We start from the raw sequence: 16,221 nt of genomic DNA, 5'->3' as shown, positions 1-16,221 counted from the left end.
TGAGTTCGTGACCTTTCTATCTAGATGTGAGTGGTATGTATCATTAACCCTCTGGAATCATGGTTGGTCATTGCATTGATCAGAGTTCTTAAGTCTTTATAGTATTGTTATTATTGTATAAATGGCTCTTTTCATCATACTCACTTCACTCTGCATCAGTTCATACAGATCTTCCCATATTTCTCTGAAACTATTCCTTTCATAATTTTATTATACAATAGTATTCCATTACATTTATATATTATAATAAACAGTGAATTCTAAGGAAGTTGTCATTCTGCAAGTTACTATAAAATACAGAATCCTTGGCTTTCCGTGTGGCAGTAGATAACAAAATGTCCTAATCTGTGAGCTCAGATGAAGAGTTTGAGTAGTTTAAAAGGAGAATTTTCCTGGGATCCCCTTGCAATATATGACAGCAGCCACCAAGTGGCAGCAGTAGAAGGGTGTCTGAAAAAGTAAAAGCCGACTTCCTTCTGCCTGATACCTTGATACAACTTGCTTATTGATGTGATACTCGTTTGATAGATAAGGAAAACAATTAGAAAGGGCAGTTCTGACCTTTGCCACAATATTGTTTTGGGGACCATGTATCAAAGTAGATCATATGTACAGTAGAAAAAAACACTGGCTCTGGACTCAGAAGACCTAAATGGACTAGATGGTCCCTTCTAACTCTGTCATTCTATGAAATATATTCTATAGAAATCTGTTATTATTAGTGGTTGAGCTCCTGACTAGAGCCATAGTAAATGACTTGGATTTAAAATTTCAATATTCACTGTAACGATTACCTAGTCCAGCTTCCCTGTTTTACAGAGAAAGAAATCGAGGCCTACAGAGAGAGGAAGGGACTTTCCTAAGGTTACACAGGTAGCAAGTAACAGCAAGGATCTGGAACTTCTCTTGACTGCAACTCCACTATCCTTTCTGCTTCACATCAAAGAATTCTAGATAGGATGCAAAATGTCATAAAAGCAAAGGTGCATCTATTGTAAACAATTATAATAATTAAAAATAGAAAAAATTATGTTCCCAGAACTGTAAAATGGAAATAAATTTAAGGAATGCATTGCAGTGTGGCAGAGTGGAAAGAACAGTGAAATCAGGGTCAGAGGAGCTGGGTTCAAATTTTGACTCTGCTACTTACTGTCTGACCTCAGGCAAGTCACATAATTTCAGGACCACAGTTTCACCCTCAATAAAATGAGAGGGTTGGACTAGATGATATCCAAGGTTCCTTTCAACTTTAAATCTATAATCCTATTGTATATAAGGCTCCAAAATATTATAAAATATATTCTTTTTCAGCTTGTAATTTTATTCATGTGGGGGATTTCCCTATGTGAAAACTCTTTTTGCTAATGCAAATTAGCATCTTGTCTGCAATTTATAGCCTTTGGCAGTTGTCTGGGGGTTGAAGGGTTAAGTAATTTAATAATAACAATAACTAACATTTATATAACACTATGTGCCAGGCACTGTGCTGAGTGCTTTACAGTTATTGTCTCATTTGGTTCTCAAAACAACCCTGGGAGGGAGGTGCTATTAGAACCCACACTTTACAAATGAGGAAACTGAGGCAAATTTTGGTTAAATGACTTCCCCAGGGTTACACAGCTAGGAAGTGCTTGAGGTTGGATTTGAACTCAGATCTGGCACTCTACCATTGTGCCATCTAGCTATTCCTTGATCACAAGTATATTGATCGTCTCATCTAGGAATGTTGGATACAGATTACTTGAAGGAAGTGAGCATGTTGAGGGTAGATCAATTTAAGAAAAGGCTTAAGGAGGACAGAATCATTGCTTTTAAATATATGAATCTAAAAGAAGAAACCCATGAAAATCAGAGAAATGCTAATAAAAACAATTTCAGATATCATCTTGAACACATTAAATTGGCAAAGAAATTGAGCATGATAAATGCAGGTGTGAAAACGAATGATAAGTGCAGGTGTGAAAACAAGAGTATTAGGTTTTTGGGGGGTTTTTTTGAAAATCATTATGGAATTATACAATAAAAGCTACATAATGTTGATAAGCTCACCCCACTACTAGGACTATGTAATAAGTATATTACTGGTGAAAAAAAAAAGAACCATCTCATCTTTTCATGAATGGCTATGAACAACTTATGTCCAACGACTGAGGAACAACTTCAGACATTGTGGTATGTAAATATAATGGAATAGTATTGCACCATGAGAAATGACACAATGGAGACTACAAAGAAATACGGGAAGGCCTAAGAAGTGACAGAGTGAAGAAAACCCAACCTAAAGAACACTGTTCAGCTGTGGGTCTACCAGGGGTCCATGACTTCTGGGGGCAGATGCTGGACCTCTAAGGTTTCCAAGGAAAACAAGCAGTGGGGTAGCCTTTCTCATGTATGTAGACCTTGGGGGAAAAGCTTTTCTGTGGCTACTCAGAGTATTTATATGAAATGTTTCTTGCCTGTGAAGATGTATCTTTTGTATGTATTATGGCCATTGTCAACAGCTATCCCTTCCTGGCTTATCAGTGAATGTAGTGAATTCTAGAATTATTTATGTGTCCCTTGCTGTAATGATGCAATGGAAAGGGTCTGGATATGAGTCAGGGGATATGGGTCTGAATTACAAGTCAAAACTTCTTTGGGCCTCATCTGTGAGACAGGGTTAAGGAAGTTCTACGATCCTTTCCCACTATTAAATCAATATTAGCCTTTTGACCTTGGGCAAGTCACAATCTCTCTAGACTTGTCTTCTCATATGCAAAATAAGGGAGTTGGACTAAGTGATCTTTATGGTCCTTTCTAGATCTGAATCTATGATATTGATTCTTCCTGGGAACAATAATGGCATATGCCTTCACAAGATTTCACAGAATCTATTGTTAGAAGTTGGAGATTATCTATTCCAGCTATCTATCCAATGTCAAGGAAACTCCTCTCTCACCAAACCTTAAATATTTGAAAGGTTTTCATATGAAAGAATTATTAGACTTCTTCTTGGCCCTGTTTCTTGTTAGAGAAAGGCAGATTTTGGATCGATACAAGAGTTTCCTAACAATCCGAGCTGTAGGGACATGAAGTCTAAGTTCCAGGTCACTGGAGGTCATCATCTGAGGAATGTGGGATGACAACCAGTTTGGTATATTGTAGAGGGTTCATATTTCAGGTGTGGGTTGAAGCTGATGAACTCTTTTGTTCTGTTGAATGTGGTTTGTGCTGTGACTGATTCTAGGGTAGGACTGATCAGCGTTGAGTGAGAATGATGAGGGGAGCCTTTATCAAAATGGTTTAAGCCCTATTTTGCCTCATTCCTACCCTAGTGGAGGAAACTGAAAAATTCCAAATAGATTACAAAGTACATTAAAGGGGAGCAAAGTTCAATTTGAGGTCTGGGGGTAGAGGGAGGGGGTCGTTACTAACTGGAGAGGTCATGGAATGTTTTGTGCCTTGAGGTGGCATTTGAGCTGACATTTAAAGGATGGGTAGGATTTCAGCAGGAGGTGTGGGGAGTGGGAGAACATTCCAGGCATAGGGAACAGCACGAACAAAGGCATACAGGCAGAAATGCCTTTAGTCTTATTTGGCTAGTGTGTAGAATACACAAAAAGGCATAGTATCAGATAAGGCTGAAAAGGTAGGGGGACACCAGATTGTGGAGGGCCCTGAATGCCAAGCAAAGGAATCTGAACTTTCTTCAGTAGGTTATGGTCTGCCATTGAAGGCTTTTGAGCAGGTGAGTACTTCTCTGTGAGAGGAAAATTAATTTGTATGTCTGAAGGATGGATTTGAATTGGGGAGAGAGTGTAGGCATGCACCAATGGGTAGAAGGTAGAAAGTAGGCAGATTTTGGCTCAATATGAGGAAGAATTCAATTGGAATAATTAAAAAAAAAACGACCACTAGAACATCCTTTTCACGCATGGCAACTTCATGATCCCTAGCAGGATCCTCTGTTCCTGGGCCTGAGGTATAGAATGCTGTAATTTTCTTTCTGACACCAGGTGATTGGTTCCCAACCATGAAACATAGGGAGGATTCAACCTGGAAATGGTCAGTGTTTCTACATAGATCATCCCTCAAAAAGGTAGGCATCCATTGGCATTTTTTTTTCTCTCTCAGAGATTAAAGTAGTGCATCTCTTCCAATGGAAAAGAACTCATCAAAACCACATTTTATGGAAGAGGCTCCACAAGCAACTCCATAAGTTTCTTTTCATGTCTGTTTCCTCCCCTCTAGTTAAAACAAAGTCCCAGTGATTCTAGTTTATAGAAGTTGGGTCCTGAACAGTCCTCTGGTATAGAAGAGTAGGAATAAGACCTAGGTTTAATACTGCTGGTTAATTTACTACTTGTGAAACCTTGGGAAAATTAACCTCTTTGGATAAGTTTACTTATCTATAAGATAAAAGTACTGGATTGCATGCTAAAGTGTCTTCCAGCTCTAAATGCCAGGATCCTTTGTAATAGGCTATTTTGGTAATGAGTTCCCCAGCATTGAAGTTTTCAAACGCAGGCTGGCTGATCATCTGTCAGATATCATTTACAGAAGGCATTCATGCTTTCAAGAAGGGGCTGGATTACATTATCTCTGAGGCTCCTTCCAACTTTAGGAGTCTACTGTGATCTATTAGGGTCTTGTAGCCGTGGTTGAAGTGGTTGATAATGAGCTTTTGTACCATGGTGGTAGTGATAAAGAGGAGAGGGGGACACATGTGGGACAATTCAGAAGTGGAAATGACAGGACTTGAATTGTGGGAGGTGAAACAGGAGAAAAAGTCAAATACCAAAGTTTTGAACACGAGAGACTGGGTCAATGACACAGACAGTGAAGTCCGATGGAAAGGTTTTTTTCTTTTTAAAGATAATTTAATTGGGTAATTATGATGAACAAGTTCACCCTGAAGAAATGCACCTCTCTGCAGAGTTGGAACATAAAATGTTGGAACTTGATTGATGTTTAATTTTTCATAATTGCTTCCCCCCATCTTCTTTTTTCTCTTTCTCTTTAATTCTTTGTTTGAGGGATGGATCCCTAGGTGGCAGAGGGGAAGAGATGGAAAGTCAAAGTGACATAAAAATTTTTTTAATATATTGGGTTTCAGGCATTGGTGGTACATCCAAGGTGAAATTTTATAGTTGATTGCAGATATGGATCTGTAACACTGGGGGAAAATACAAGGCTGGAGATAGAAATTTATTTGTGATTAATCTTTCTTGAAACCAAAAGAATGAATAGAATTGTCAAGGTTGAGTATAGAAGGAAAACAGCCAGGGACAAAATTTTGAAGAACACCTACTTTAAGGGGAAAGGAGGAACTATTAGAGACAGAGGAGTGGTCAGAGTTAGGAAAAGCAGAAGAATGTGAAGTCAAGGGAGGAAAGAGTTTCCAGAAGGAAGGGAGTGGTCAACAGTGAGAAGCTGAGGAAAATGAGAAACTTTTACAGAGGAAATTTATGCAATCCAAATAGCTGGAATATACATTTGGCAACAAGGCAATTATTGGTGACCATTGAGAAATAAATTTCAATGGAGTGTTAAGGATGAATGTCATACTGCAAAAGGTTGTGGAGAGTGAGTAGAAGTGTGGGTATAGAAAAAAAATTATTTTCAAGTTTGGTAGTAAAGGCAAAGAGAGATGGAATGAATAGTTGTTGAAGAATGTTAAGTTGATGCTAAAAGGTTAAGGGGAGGAGAGTTTTTTATTTTTATTTTTTTAAAGACTGGGAAGACCTGAAAATATTGGTAGACAGCTGGGAACATGAAACAAAACAAACAAACAAAAAAACAACAAAAAGGATAATCACGGGGTCCCAGAGAAAGAAAGGAGGCAATGGGATCAAATCGAAGGATTTTACCGTTGGCAATGTTATGGGCAATTTCATGAAATTACATGTATTTACATTAGGGCATCAGCTCTACATAATCTTGTTCAGATTTTGTGCAAAATTTCAATATTTATTTTGAGGTTGGTTTGGCTGGTACCCACTGATGCTGCGCTCCAATTCCACCTGATTTAGGTTTTGATGTTTTTCAGGGCCGCCAGGCATTTGCAGGTCTATCATATCAGAGGGAACCTATAGTACCACCTTTTGTTTGGACTCATCTAAGTAAGTTATCATAGCAGTCGCACATTCGGTATAAATAATGCAGGACCATGGCCTAGGTGGCAATCTGGATGCCTACTTAGAAATATGTAATTTATATGGAAATACCGTGACATGAACTGGCTTGGAAAATTCTTAAAGTGCCCAAGGGCAAAGGAAAACGAATACCATGAATGTGCAATAATGAAAAAAAAAAAAGTCGTTCATGGCAGGGGAAGAGAGGTACAACCACCCTCTTTTTAAAATGAAATGTCAATTGTAGGTGAATTTTTGATTAAACACAACGAACCGAATACCTGGGTTAAATATAGTATTGTGGCGTAATTGGGGGGCGGTGTACAAAGCTTAAATAAGATAAGGTCTCTACTTTCGTCTAGCAGGGGGATAAGGTCGATACACTAAGACATTATATGGATGGGGAGGTGCGAAGTGCGGAGAAAGCAAAGTAAGGGCAGTGGAGGTGAGCGAAGATAGGTCATTACTGCCGGAGGGCAAGAGGGAAATCTGCCCGGGGAACCCGACTGTTGAGTCGGGTTTTAAAGAGTAGACGGTATTCAGCAAGTGAATTGATCATTAGGCAAATGGATCATCCCGCTAATCCCCTTTTGGTGAAGTTTGGAAAAGCCAATACACTCCCAGCAGCTCGCACACACCCACGCGCGCTCGCGCATACACACCCACACGACTAACTTTCGGTCTGGGGAGTAGCACGTCACAGGTCCCCCAGCCTCGGGGGCCACGGTTCCACGAAGCAGGGAGCGAGCGAAACGGCAAGGGGGGAGGAGAGGCATTCTTCCCCCGTCTTCTCCTCCCCCAGCCACGCGCGGACGGGGCGTCTGCCTCGCTGCACCCCACCTGGGCCTCCCCACGACTATACTAGTGGCCTGTGGGCCGCGCTCCTCTTCCTCCGTGCCCTCCCTTCCCCGAGTGTGGGGCAAAAAGAGTGTGAAGCTGCTCGTACGTGGTTCCTAGCCGGGCCAGGCGGCGGGGGCCGGCCTTTCAACCTTCTCTACCTCCCGCCCCGCGGCCTCAAGGAATCCATTTCCGGCAGCCGGAGGAGAGGACACCTCCTTCCTTCCCTCCCGCCCTCCCCGCGGGCCTCGGGCAGCCGACCGGCCTCGGTTGGCCTGGGCCTCACACAAGGACAATGAATGCCGCGGGAGAGGGAGAGGGCGAGAGCGCCTGCGTGACCGGAAGTTCCCCCCTTACCCAACGCCGGGATCCGAGGGGCGGGGGAGCCCGAAGGGAGGAGTGGCGTGGGGGGCACTGGAGAGGTCTGGCGGGCCGACAGCGCAGGCGCCCCCGTTTGGTCCCCCGCCTGACTCCCCGCTCCCCGCTCCCCCGCCCTTCCCAGGGTGAGGAGAGGGGAGGAGCCGGGATCTGAGGCGGGCACTTCCGGTGCCCACGCGCCGCGCAGCTCCCGCGGCCGTCACTTTGTGTCTGAGCCCGGGCCCCCCCAGGAGCGCCGAGTCTGGGCTCCGGGCCCCGGGCCGTACCTCCCTTCCCTCCCACTCCCCCCCCATCCCGTCCCCAGCCCAGGCCTCCCCGGCCCGCCCGGCCCCAGGCCTCAGGAGTTCGGGGCTTTCCAGTACCAGCCCTCTCGGAACCCCAGCCCAGCTCTCCGGGCCCGGACCCAGGAATCCTCGTCTCCCAGCCGGACTGGGCGGCCGCCGTCAACCCCAGAGTCTGTCCGTCCGGCCTGAGGGAGGGCGCACAGCCAGGCCCGGGACCCAGGGGGTCGGGGTCGCCCAGCCCCGAGCCCCGGGGTGAGTCCGGCGGGGGCCGCCTGGGTCGGGCCGCGGCGGGGCGGGGCTCTCGGAGGGGAATCCTCGCCCTCCCGCGCACCTTGGGTGTCCCTCGTGGGAGTGGACTCCGGCCTGGGAGGGGGAATGGGAGCGGGTGGGGGTGGGTGAGGCGGGGAGGCGGGGAGGCTCCTTCCCTTCTTTCCCTTTTCTTCCTTTTCCTTTCCTGGTTGGGGACCAGCCCGGGAGGGTATGGGGGAGAGGCCTATAGGCCAGGCGAGTGGGGGAGAGCAAGTGTGTGTGTGTGTGTGTGTGTGTGTGTGTGTGTGTTGGGGGGGGCACTGGCTTGCGAGGATCGAGGACCGGGGAAGGGGCACGGACCAGATCCGATCTTCCCCTGGGGTCAAGAGGCAGGCGGGGGAGGGGGGGGGGCGGAGGCAAGGCCAATCGGGGCCTTGGCGGAGAAAGTGCAGGTGCTGGCGGCCCCAAGAGCGCTCGTGGGGTTTGTGCCTAATCACCTCCTTCCTTCCCTGGGCTTCCGACGCCCCCAGGTCTTGGGCAGGGGGTTCGAGCTCTCTGTTGCCGTGGCCGGAGCCGGCAAGGACACAGTGGGCCCTCTCATTTAGGGGGAGCTTTTTCCTTAGGCTCTGTAGGCCCTTTGTGAATCTGTAGGCCAGCTGCCTGCTAGGGCTCCCTTTGGTGGAGTGGGAGGAACGCTACTAGGCTAGGAATCGGGAGACACTGGTTCTTAAGAGCCAGCAGCTCCCAGGGTCTTTTAAACCTTTCTCAGGACCTCAAGTTTCCCAGATCAGTGAAAGGGTACAACTCATTAGAGATAATGTTCCTAGCCCTGCCCTACCTCACAGGGTTGTTGTGAGGATCAAATGAGAAAATGTATTTGGAAAGCACTTTGAACAGTTAAAAACCCTATATAAATACAAAGGATTGATAATTCTAAGAGGATTAGCCCGATTATGCTAACTGTTAAACTAAACTGGTGGAAGTGAATGCAAAACTCCAGCAGAATAGAACATACCCCATACCCTAAAGCAAAGAGATAGAAGTCTTGAAGGGCCTGAAAACTGCTTAATTTTGGTTTGTGCACTAGAGTCGAAATAGATAGAGAGCTGGCTTCAAAATCAAGATGTGAGGTGTGAGTCCAGACCCTGACATGTACTGACTATGTGACCTTGGGCATCTCTCAGTGCTCCAGACAGCCCTCTACCATGGTTAAGTTGTAAGAGTAGATGCCAGTCTAAACTGGTAGAGGGACTCTTCTCACCTAGGAGTTCCTATACAAATGAAATCACAGGTCCATTCCCTACCCCTTTCCTATTAAACAGGCTGTCAAGCCCAGTGGAATAGCAAGAAGAGAATAGGATTAATAGAATGAAAGGAGAATGGACTAAATAAAACTGAGTTTAAGGTCTTTTTTGCTCAGTGACTCAGGTGAATATGACCACAATTCGCTAGCCATATTCCCTACAGAGCATATTAAATGAACAAAATTGGGAAGGTGAATGAACAATTGGGAAGCACTTTGTGCTTTTGAAGTTTGGTAGTTAAATTTTGGTCAAAACCCATACTTATGCTTTCTTAGTCCACAAAGGTTTTGTTGGAGGAGTTAGACAGTGGAGAAAGGCTTGTGAACTTAAGAAGAATGACATTGATTTAGGAATGACTTGGGAAGAGAGTTTAGCATGGTGAGAAATGCAGTGGATTTAAGGTTGAAGTACCTGAGTTTGAATTCCAGCATTACAACTTAATAGCTGTCTAACCACAATCATTTCACCTCTCTAGGCCATAGTTTCCTTTTCTGTAAAATGAAGGCATTAGACAAGATCTCTCTTTACTTATAGTTTGAAAAACCTGATGTTTGTGGAGGTGAGAGCTGCTGCACCAGTTCTGTAATAAGTTATTAGGGTATGTTTGAGGGTAATGTCAGGGAGAGTAACTCTTAAGAGTTATTGGTAGGATCCACTAGGGCAGTTTTTAGGTTTTTATATTCAGTAGAGAAAAAAGTATTGAAGAATGAGGAACTGTATTTGTCGCATATGATCTGTGGATGCTAGCTTACCACAGGTGCTTTGTGAACACAATTTATAGAGAAGGATAAATATTTGCTGGTGGCTAGAGACAAAGGGGCAAATCAAGGCCCCAATATTGTCTTTAGGGTTTAAAGGAAGTAGGGGAAAATAACAGCAACTTGAGTTCAGATGGAGGACGACCTGGAAACTGAGGGCATAAAGAGTCAAAGGCATGAAAACTAGTGAATACTGGAGAACTCTGAGTTTACCTATTCTCTGTTGTGTTTGGATGGGAAGATGGACCTTTGAGACTGGGAAATTTGTACCTTTCTAAGGAGATTAACAGGAAAGGCCTGCAGATAAAGAAGCTAGAGTCCCCAGAACCATTTTATTTTTAGAGGCCTTGATTTCAATTTGGTTTATTTATTGAGCTCATAATGTACTCATCACTCTGTCAGTATAGAGCATACAAGAGAAGTATATGGTCCTTGCTCTCCAGGACCTTACTGTCTAGAATGGGAAAGCTTAAACACATTAAACAAGGTAGAATATAATTAAATATCAAAGATTTTTTTCAGACGGTAAGTGCTTTGGGAAATCAGCAAGAGGAATGGTCACTGCAGATCCAGGTTATTAGGAAAGATTACCTGTGTAACCTTGGGCAAGTTATCTAGTCCTTCTGGGCCTCATTTTCCTTACCTGTAAAATAATGGAATTAGATTGAATAATTTCTAAGATTCCTTTCATTTCTAAATCCTACAGTTCTGTGACTTACAGGAAGAAATAGGACTTGATCTGGGCTTCCATTGGGTGGAGAAGAGTCAGTCTTGGCCTCCAGATAGCCTGTTATTTAGCTCTAGAGAAGAAGTTCATTAGGGAGTAGAGTTCTTTTGGTCCTGAAGGCTATTCTCTCATGGTAAGGGGGAAAGGCCAGCTGACAGTAACAACTAAAAACTGAATAGAATCTGAATGTTTATGTTCTCAGTCAGTAGGTTCTCTTCACCCATGTAGCAACACTACATTCAGCCTTGGAAGATTGTCTGGATTATTAGACATACTCCAAAGAATTTTTAAAACAGTGGTTCTCAAACCCCACTCTGACTCTAAACGCCCCAAACTCTTTTATACACACTCTAACAAAACCTGGTGCATTAATACTAAGTGACTTTGATTCCCTATCAGTATCACAGTGAAAACGAGAAAAATTGATATAAGGTGATGAGAGCCAGGGAGGAACTTGAAATGTGCAACTTGCCTTTAATAATCAAGGAGATAGGAAGCCAGCAAAGTGATTTGGAGAGGGGAAGGATGTGCTCCAGGTTACAGATAAGAATAGAATGTTCCTTGGTTTGAAAAGGGAAAAAGTTAAAAGAGTAGAGAAAAAAAAAGTGAGCAAGAGCCAAGGTAGGAGATCACTAGAAAGGGGGAAAGGTAGAGTTGATAGTTGTTACAGAGGGATTAAGAATAGAATTTTATTAACTTAAAGTTCCCACATCTGCCTTGCTCTAGGTTTTGTTCTCTTTATACTTCTTCTTGGCTTGTAACCCTTGGTCTCTAGGACTTTGGCTCTTCATAGGATTTCCAGACATAATATGCTCTGAGGACCAGTCTAGCTTGGGTCCCATTGCTCTGCCCTACCTAACTTCCTTTTTGCTTCCATTCCTAGGATCTTGGACCTTTTCTTTTTTCTAGGCTTCCTTGTCTGATCTCTTTTAGTTGCTGACATTGAGATGAATGTTTTGGTGCCCTAGTTAACTTTGTGACCTTGTACCTCTTCCCTGGAAGTGGTAGGTCTGTACTGAGATGAACTCGAGTCTTTAGGATTCCTTCCTTCAGACTAGGATGATAGCTTTGGGGTTGACCCGAAGGTTACACCTTTGTAATGCATATGAAATCTAGGCTGGAATATTTTCTTACATTCATCTTTCCAATCTAGAAATTAAGATTTGGAGTCATTCCATTTCAAAACTCCCATATTCTCCTTTGATGTTGTTCCTTCCTAGCCACCCTGCCTTATTCAGTGGAATTCTCAAGTAGCTACTTAGTGTAGAGTGGAGGCCAAGGCAGGGAGACAGCTCTGTTTGACTTGGCTTGGTGTCCAGTTTAAGCTGGATCTCCCAGCCTGAGGCCCAGGCAGGAAAAGCCCTCCTTTAGGCATGGAGTGGGTGGAGATTGTGTAATCTTTACTGAGAGTTCAAAATGTCCTAGGCTCTGTACAGAAAGTATACTTGACAAGACTCTGCCCTCTGGGAGATGACCAAGGCAACATGCCACACACATGTAATCACACTGTGGGCACTGTATAGGGCCAACAGACCCAAGGGGATAGGTTGTACCTAAAGCCTAGAGGAGGTTCGAAATGTTTTTAATACCTTTGGGTTCTATAGGGAACCTTGAGATTAAAAATTAGAACTGGAACAGAACATTTCAACAAATTAAATTCAAGAAAAATTTATTGCACACCTACTTTGTGCCCAGGTTTTGTACTAGGTACTGAACTATCAGCCAAAAAGGAGGATTAGGAGAGAGGAATTTAGTCCCTGAGGATATAATTGATCAGTTTTTGTATATGAGATTGGAGGGGGGCTAGATTCTTTTATACTTTTCAAATTTTTTGTCTTAATGTCATTTTTTTTCCCAGTGAGCTAAGGATGACTAGAATTTAAGTGCTTTGTTTCTTTGAGTGAAGGAAAGGACTATGTTGGGGGTTCCTAATTGTCCCACCAGTAGTAGTCAAGAGGAGGGTCCTAGATGCTGGCATAAAACTGGGTTTGTCAGGCATCCAAAGAAGTATATGTGGCATACAGAATATTCTGATTGGATAACCTACTTCTTCTAGGCTGAGGCATTGGAGGAGAAACAGAAGATGGCAGCCCTACATACAGCACCAGACTCCCCAACCTCCCAGCTGGAGAGAATGGAAGTCAGACCAGAGTGTGAAGTGGATCATGAGGAAAGGGAGGGGAGCCCAGATCTGGTCGAGGACAGCCCAGAGGAGGTTGAGGGGAGTCCAGAGCCTATGGAGGAGAGCCCAGAGGAGGGTGAGGGGAGCCCAGAGCCAATTGAGGGCAGCCCAGAGGAGGACGAGGGCAGCCCAGAGGAGGACGAGGGCAGCCCAGAGGAGGACGAGGGCAGCCCAGAGGAGGACGAGGGCAGCCCAGAGGTGGACGAGGGCAGCCCAGAGGTGGACGAGGGCAGCCCAGAGGTGGACGAGGGCAGCCCAGAGGAAGATGAGAGCAGCCCAGAGGAAGATGGACACAACTCAGAGCTGATTGATGGAAGCCCAGAGGCGATTGATGACCTCCCAGAGCCAATTGAGGGCAGCCCAGGGCCTGTCCTGGGCAGCCCAGAGCCCATGATGGGCAGCCCAGGGCCTATTGATGACATCCCAGAGCCCATTGATAGCATCTCAGAGCCCATCATGGGCAGCCCAGAGCCTATTGATAGCATCCCAGAGCCCATCATGGGCAGCCCAGAAGTGATTGAGGGCAGCCCAGAGCCCATCATGGGCAGCCCAGAGGTGATTGAAGGCAGCCCAGAGCCCATCATGGGCAGCCCAGAGGTGATTGAGGGCAGCCCAGAGCCCATTGAGGGTAGCCCAGAGCCCATCATGGGAAGCCCAGAGGGGATCGAGGGCAGCCCAGAACTCATTGAGGGCAGCCCAGAGGTGATCGAGGGCAGCTCAGAGCCAGAACCACAGGAACCATTGAACCATGACTCTAAAATGGAGTCCCCAGTTCTCCAGGAGAAGGGTAAGATGGGGCCTTCCATTTGGTTATGAGGGAGAACCAGAGAACTGGAGAGACCAAGGGCATGGGGCAGGGTGGAGCGGGGCACAGTAATAGCAGTGCCTCTATGGCATTAGCAAGAGATATCAGAATCAAAGTAATAATAAGCTCTAAGTTCTGTAAGAGCAGAATAGACAGGAGTTCCCACTCTGAATTTGGAATTGTAATGATCTTTCCTGGTTATGGCTTCCTGGAACGCGGGGCTGGGGGTGGAAGGTGAAGGAGTTACTTCCTTTCATTCATGATACTGGAAGAGTGATCAGGAACTCAACATGCTTTCTTCTTCAGCTGTTTCAGTTTCCTGGGTTCCAGCTATTTTTAAGAAAGAGATCCTTGATGATGATGAGACAGCGACTGACCTAAGTTCTGAGTCCCAGGTGAGCTTTTTTGTTCTCTCTCTAGGGCTAGGATATGGTTTTGAGATTTTTCTTTTAGTAGCTATGTGACTTTGAGCAAGTCATTTAAATCTCTCTGATCCCATTTTCCTCATCTGTCAAATGGAGCTAATATTTAAATACTTATCTGACAGCATTTTTGTGAGAATCAGATGGTATCACAGAACCTCAGTTGGAAGGGAACTGAGAGGGTAGCTAGGTGGCACAGTGGATAGAGCACCGGCCCTGGAGTCAGGAGGACCTGAGTTCAAATCCGGCCTCGGACACTTGACACCAGCTGTGTGACCTTGGGCAAGTCACTTAATGCCAATTGCCTCACCCCCCCCCCAAAAAAAAAGAAGAAGAAACAAGGGAAGGGAACTGAGATGTCTTTAATCTATCTCATATAAGACTTACAACATTGGAGAGCCTGCTCTTTCCCAAGGGAGCCTGTTCCTCTTTGGGAAAGCTAGGATCCTCAGGGAAGTTTTTTCTTATGTCAAACTTAAATTTGCATTTTTTCAACTACTACCCATTGCTCTTTGTTCTCCCCTCTGAGTCGAATCTTTTTACTGTACGACAGTCCTTGATGTCTGTCTCCCTTAAGTGTTCCTTTCTCCATGCTTAACACCCCTCAGCCAGTTAACCTGATCCTCATGAACTTGAGGCCTTTTATTTTCTTGGTTGCCCTCTTTTGGAAGCTCTTCAGCTTTTCAGTGTCCTTCTAAAATTTAGCATCCAGAACTGAACACGATATTTCAGATATTGTTTGGCCAGGACACTGAGTACAGTTGGGCTGTCATCTCCTTAGTTCTGGAACTGATGCCTCTTTGTGCAGATTGTGTTATCATTCTAGGTTGCCATATTACATAAATGACTTGAGACAAATTTCTGGTTGCTCCTTCCCTATCTTCTGCTTGTGAAGTTGAATTTTTGAACCCAAGTGTAAGACTTGACATTTGTCTTTATTAAAGCACATCTTAGATTTCTGCCTAGTGTTCTATGAGTCTTTCAAGAGCTTTCTTGATCCTGATTTTTTGCATCCAATATGTTGACTGTCACTCCTAGCTTTTTGTCAGCTGTCAATTTGATATGAATAACATCCATGTCTTCAAGTCATGAGAAAAGTCTTCAATAGCACAATTTGTTTTGTAATCCCTAAAGGGCTATACAAAGCATCCCAAAGGCTTGTAGGCAGTTTAAAACATTAACAAATTTACTCCTATAAGGGAAAAAATAGGCTGTAAAATACAATAGAGATGTAATTTATTCAAATTTTTATGAAAACAAAGTGAATTTAATTATTTCATATTTTCCAGATAATTTACCCTAGTAGGCTAGATGGCTTTAATTGAAGGGGAAAAAAAGGTTGTGTTCTTTAGTTAGCTAATTTTAAGTCTGTTACTATGGCAAAAATTTTACAATTATGGGGACATGTTAAAACTAAAGTGGGAAAAAACCTTTCTCTTAGAATGAACTTCATGATAAAATAATTAATGCGATCAGTGCTGTAACACCACTTGAGAATTTGTTCATGAAAGTAGACATAATGGGCACACTGCTGCTCTGGGACCTAATATCTTAGTGTGAGTAGGGTTGGTGGAGTCTGGGCTACAAAGAAAATTGTAATGTTCTTTGAATATGTAATGATGGTGGACATGTTGAAACTTAACTTTTAAAGATTAAATGGACTATTGAATATTGAATTAATTACTTTGGTATAGCATTTAATAGATTATTTTTATCTCCCATAGAATTTAATTTATTAACATTTTAAACTGCATATGGACTGTTTAAATAACCAGTTATTTGATGCACTTTCTTGGCAATCCCTTCTGTCTAATCTGGGTTAGGGATTGTTCTGCTTGGAAGCAGAGTTAAGGAAAAAAAATGCTTTCTGGAAAGCATTGCTAATCAGTATTTATTTACTCAGTAAATTCACTTCTGGTGATTTATGACTAATTTTTTAAAAAATAGGAAGATCGAGCCCATCCCAGGACTTTTGGTTTCCTCAGTATTAATTCACCTCCAATTATTTCATTACTTCAAGGCCCTCTTGTTAAGGTGTGGGTGTTCCTCCCACTGTATAGATTCTAACTCCTATACTCCTTAAAGGACAGTCTTTGTGAGTTGCTCTGGCCAAAAAAATTAAAAATGAAAAAAAAAAATCCATTGCCTGCCAGCCAAACTTT

The 16,221-nt window shown here is 43.8% G+C and overlaps 2 protein-coding genes across 2 annotated transcripts in view; one reads left to right on the top strand and one right to left on the bottom strand.

Moving 5' to 3' along the window:
• Positions 1-4,916: 4,916 nt before the first annotated feature.
• LOC122740049 (uncharacterized protein MT2145-like) lies at positions 4,917-7,621 on the bottom strand. Its single transcript, XM_043981829.1, has 2 exons — positions 7,308-7,621; positions 4,917-5,025 (listed from the first exon to the last, which is right to left on the bottom strand). The coding sequence occupies exons 1-2, from the start codon at positions 7,619-7,621 to the stop codon at positions 4,959-4,961; spliced, it is 381 nt and encodes a 126-aa protein (XP_043837764.1). The 3' UTR covers positions 4,917-4,958.
• A 17-nt stretch (positions 7,622-7,638) lies between these two features.
• ZNF316 (zinc finger protein 316) overlaps positions 7,639-16,221 on the top strand; it is a 35,753-nt gene continuing 27,170 nt past the window's right edge. The window contains exons 1-3 of the mRNA XM_043981817.1: positions 7,639-7,864; positions 12,707-13,619; positions 13,944-14,032. Of these exons, the coding sequence (XP_043837752.1) occupies positions 12,734-13,619; positions 13,944-14,032 (975 nt within the window). The 5' untranslated portion in view covers positions 7,639-7,864; positions 12,707-12,733. The remainder of the gene's footprint in view (positions 7,865-12,706; positions 13,620-13,943; positions 14,033-16,221) is intronic.

Source organism: Dromiciops gliroides, chromosome 1 (assembly GCF_019393635.1).
Source record: "Dromiciops gliroides isolate mDroGli1 chromosome 1, mDroGli1.pri, whole genome shotgun sequence".
Taxonomy (NCBI): Eukaryota; Metazoa; Chordata; class Mammalia; order Microbiotheria; family Microbiotheriidae; genus Dromiciops; species Dromiciops gliroides.
This window is presented reverse-complemented; position numbering and strand designations above follow the sequence as displayed.

Coding starts and splice junctions, on each gene's coding strand:
- LOC122740049 (XM_043981829.1), bottom strand. CDS start 7,621: ATGGGGGGGGAGTGGGAGGGAAGGGAGGTACGGCCCGGGGCCCGGAGC. Junction 5,026..7,307: donor CCCTCGGATCCCGGCGTTGG/GTAAGGGGGGAA, acceptor TCTGCCACCTAG/GGATCCATCCCTCAAACAAA.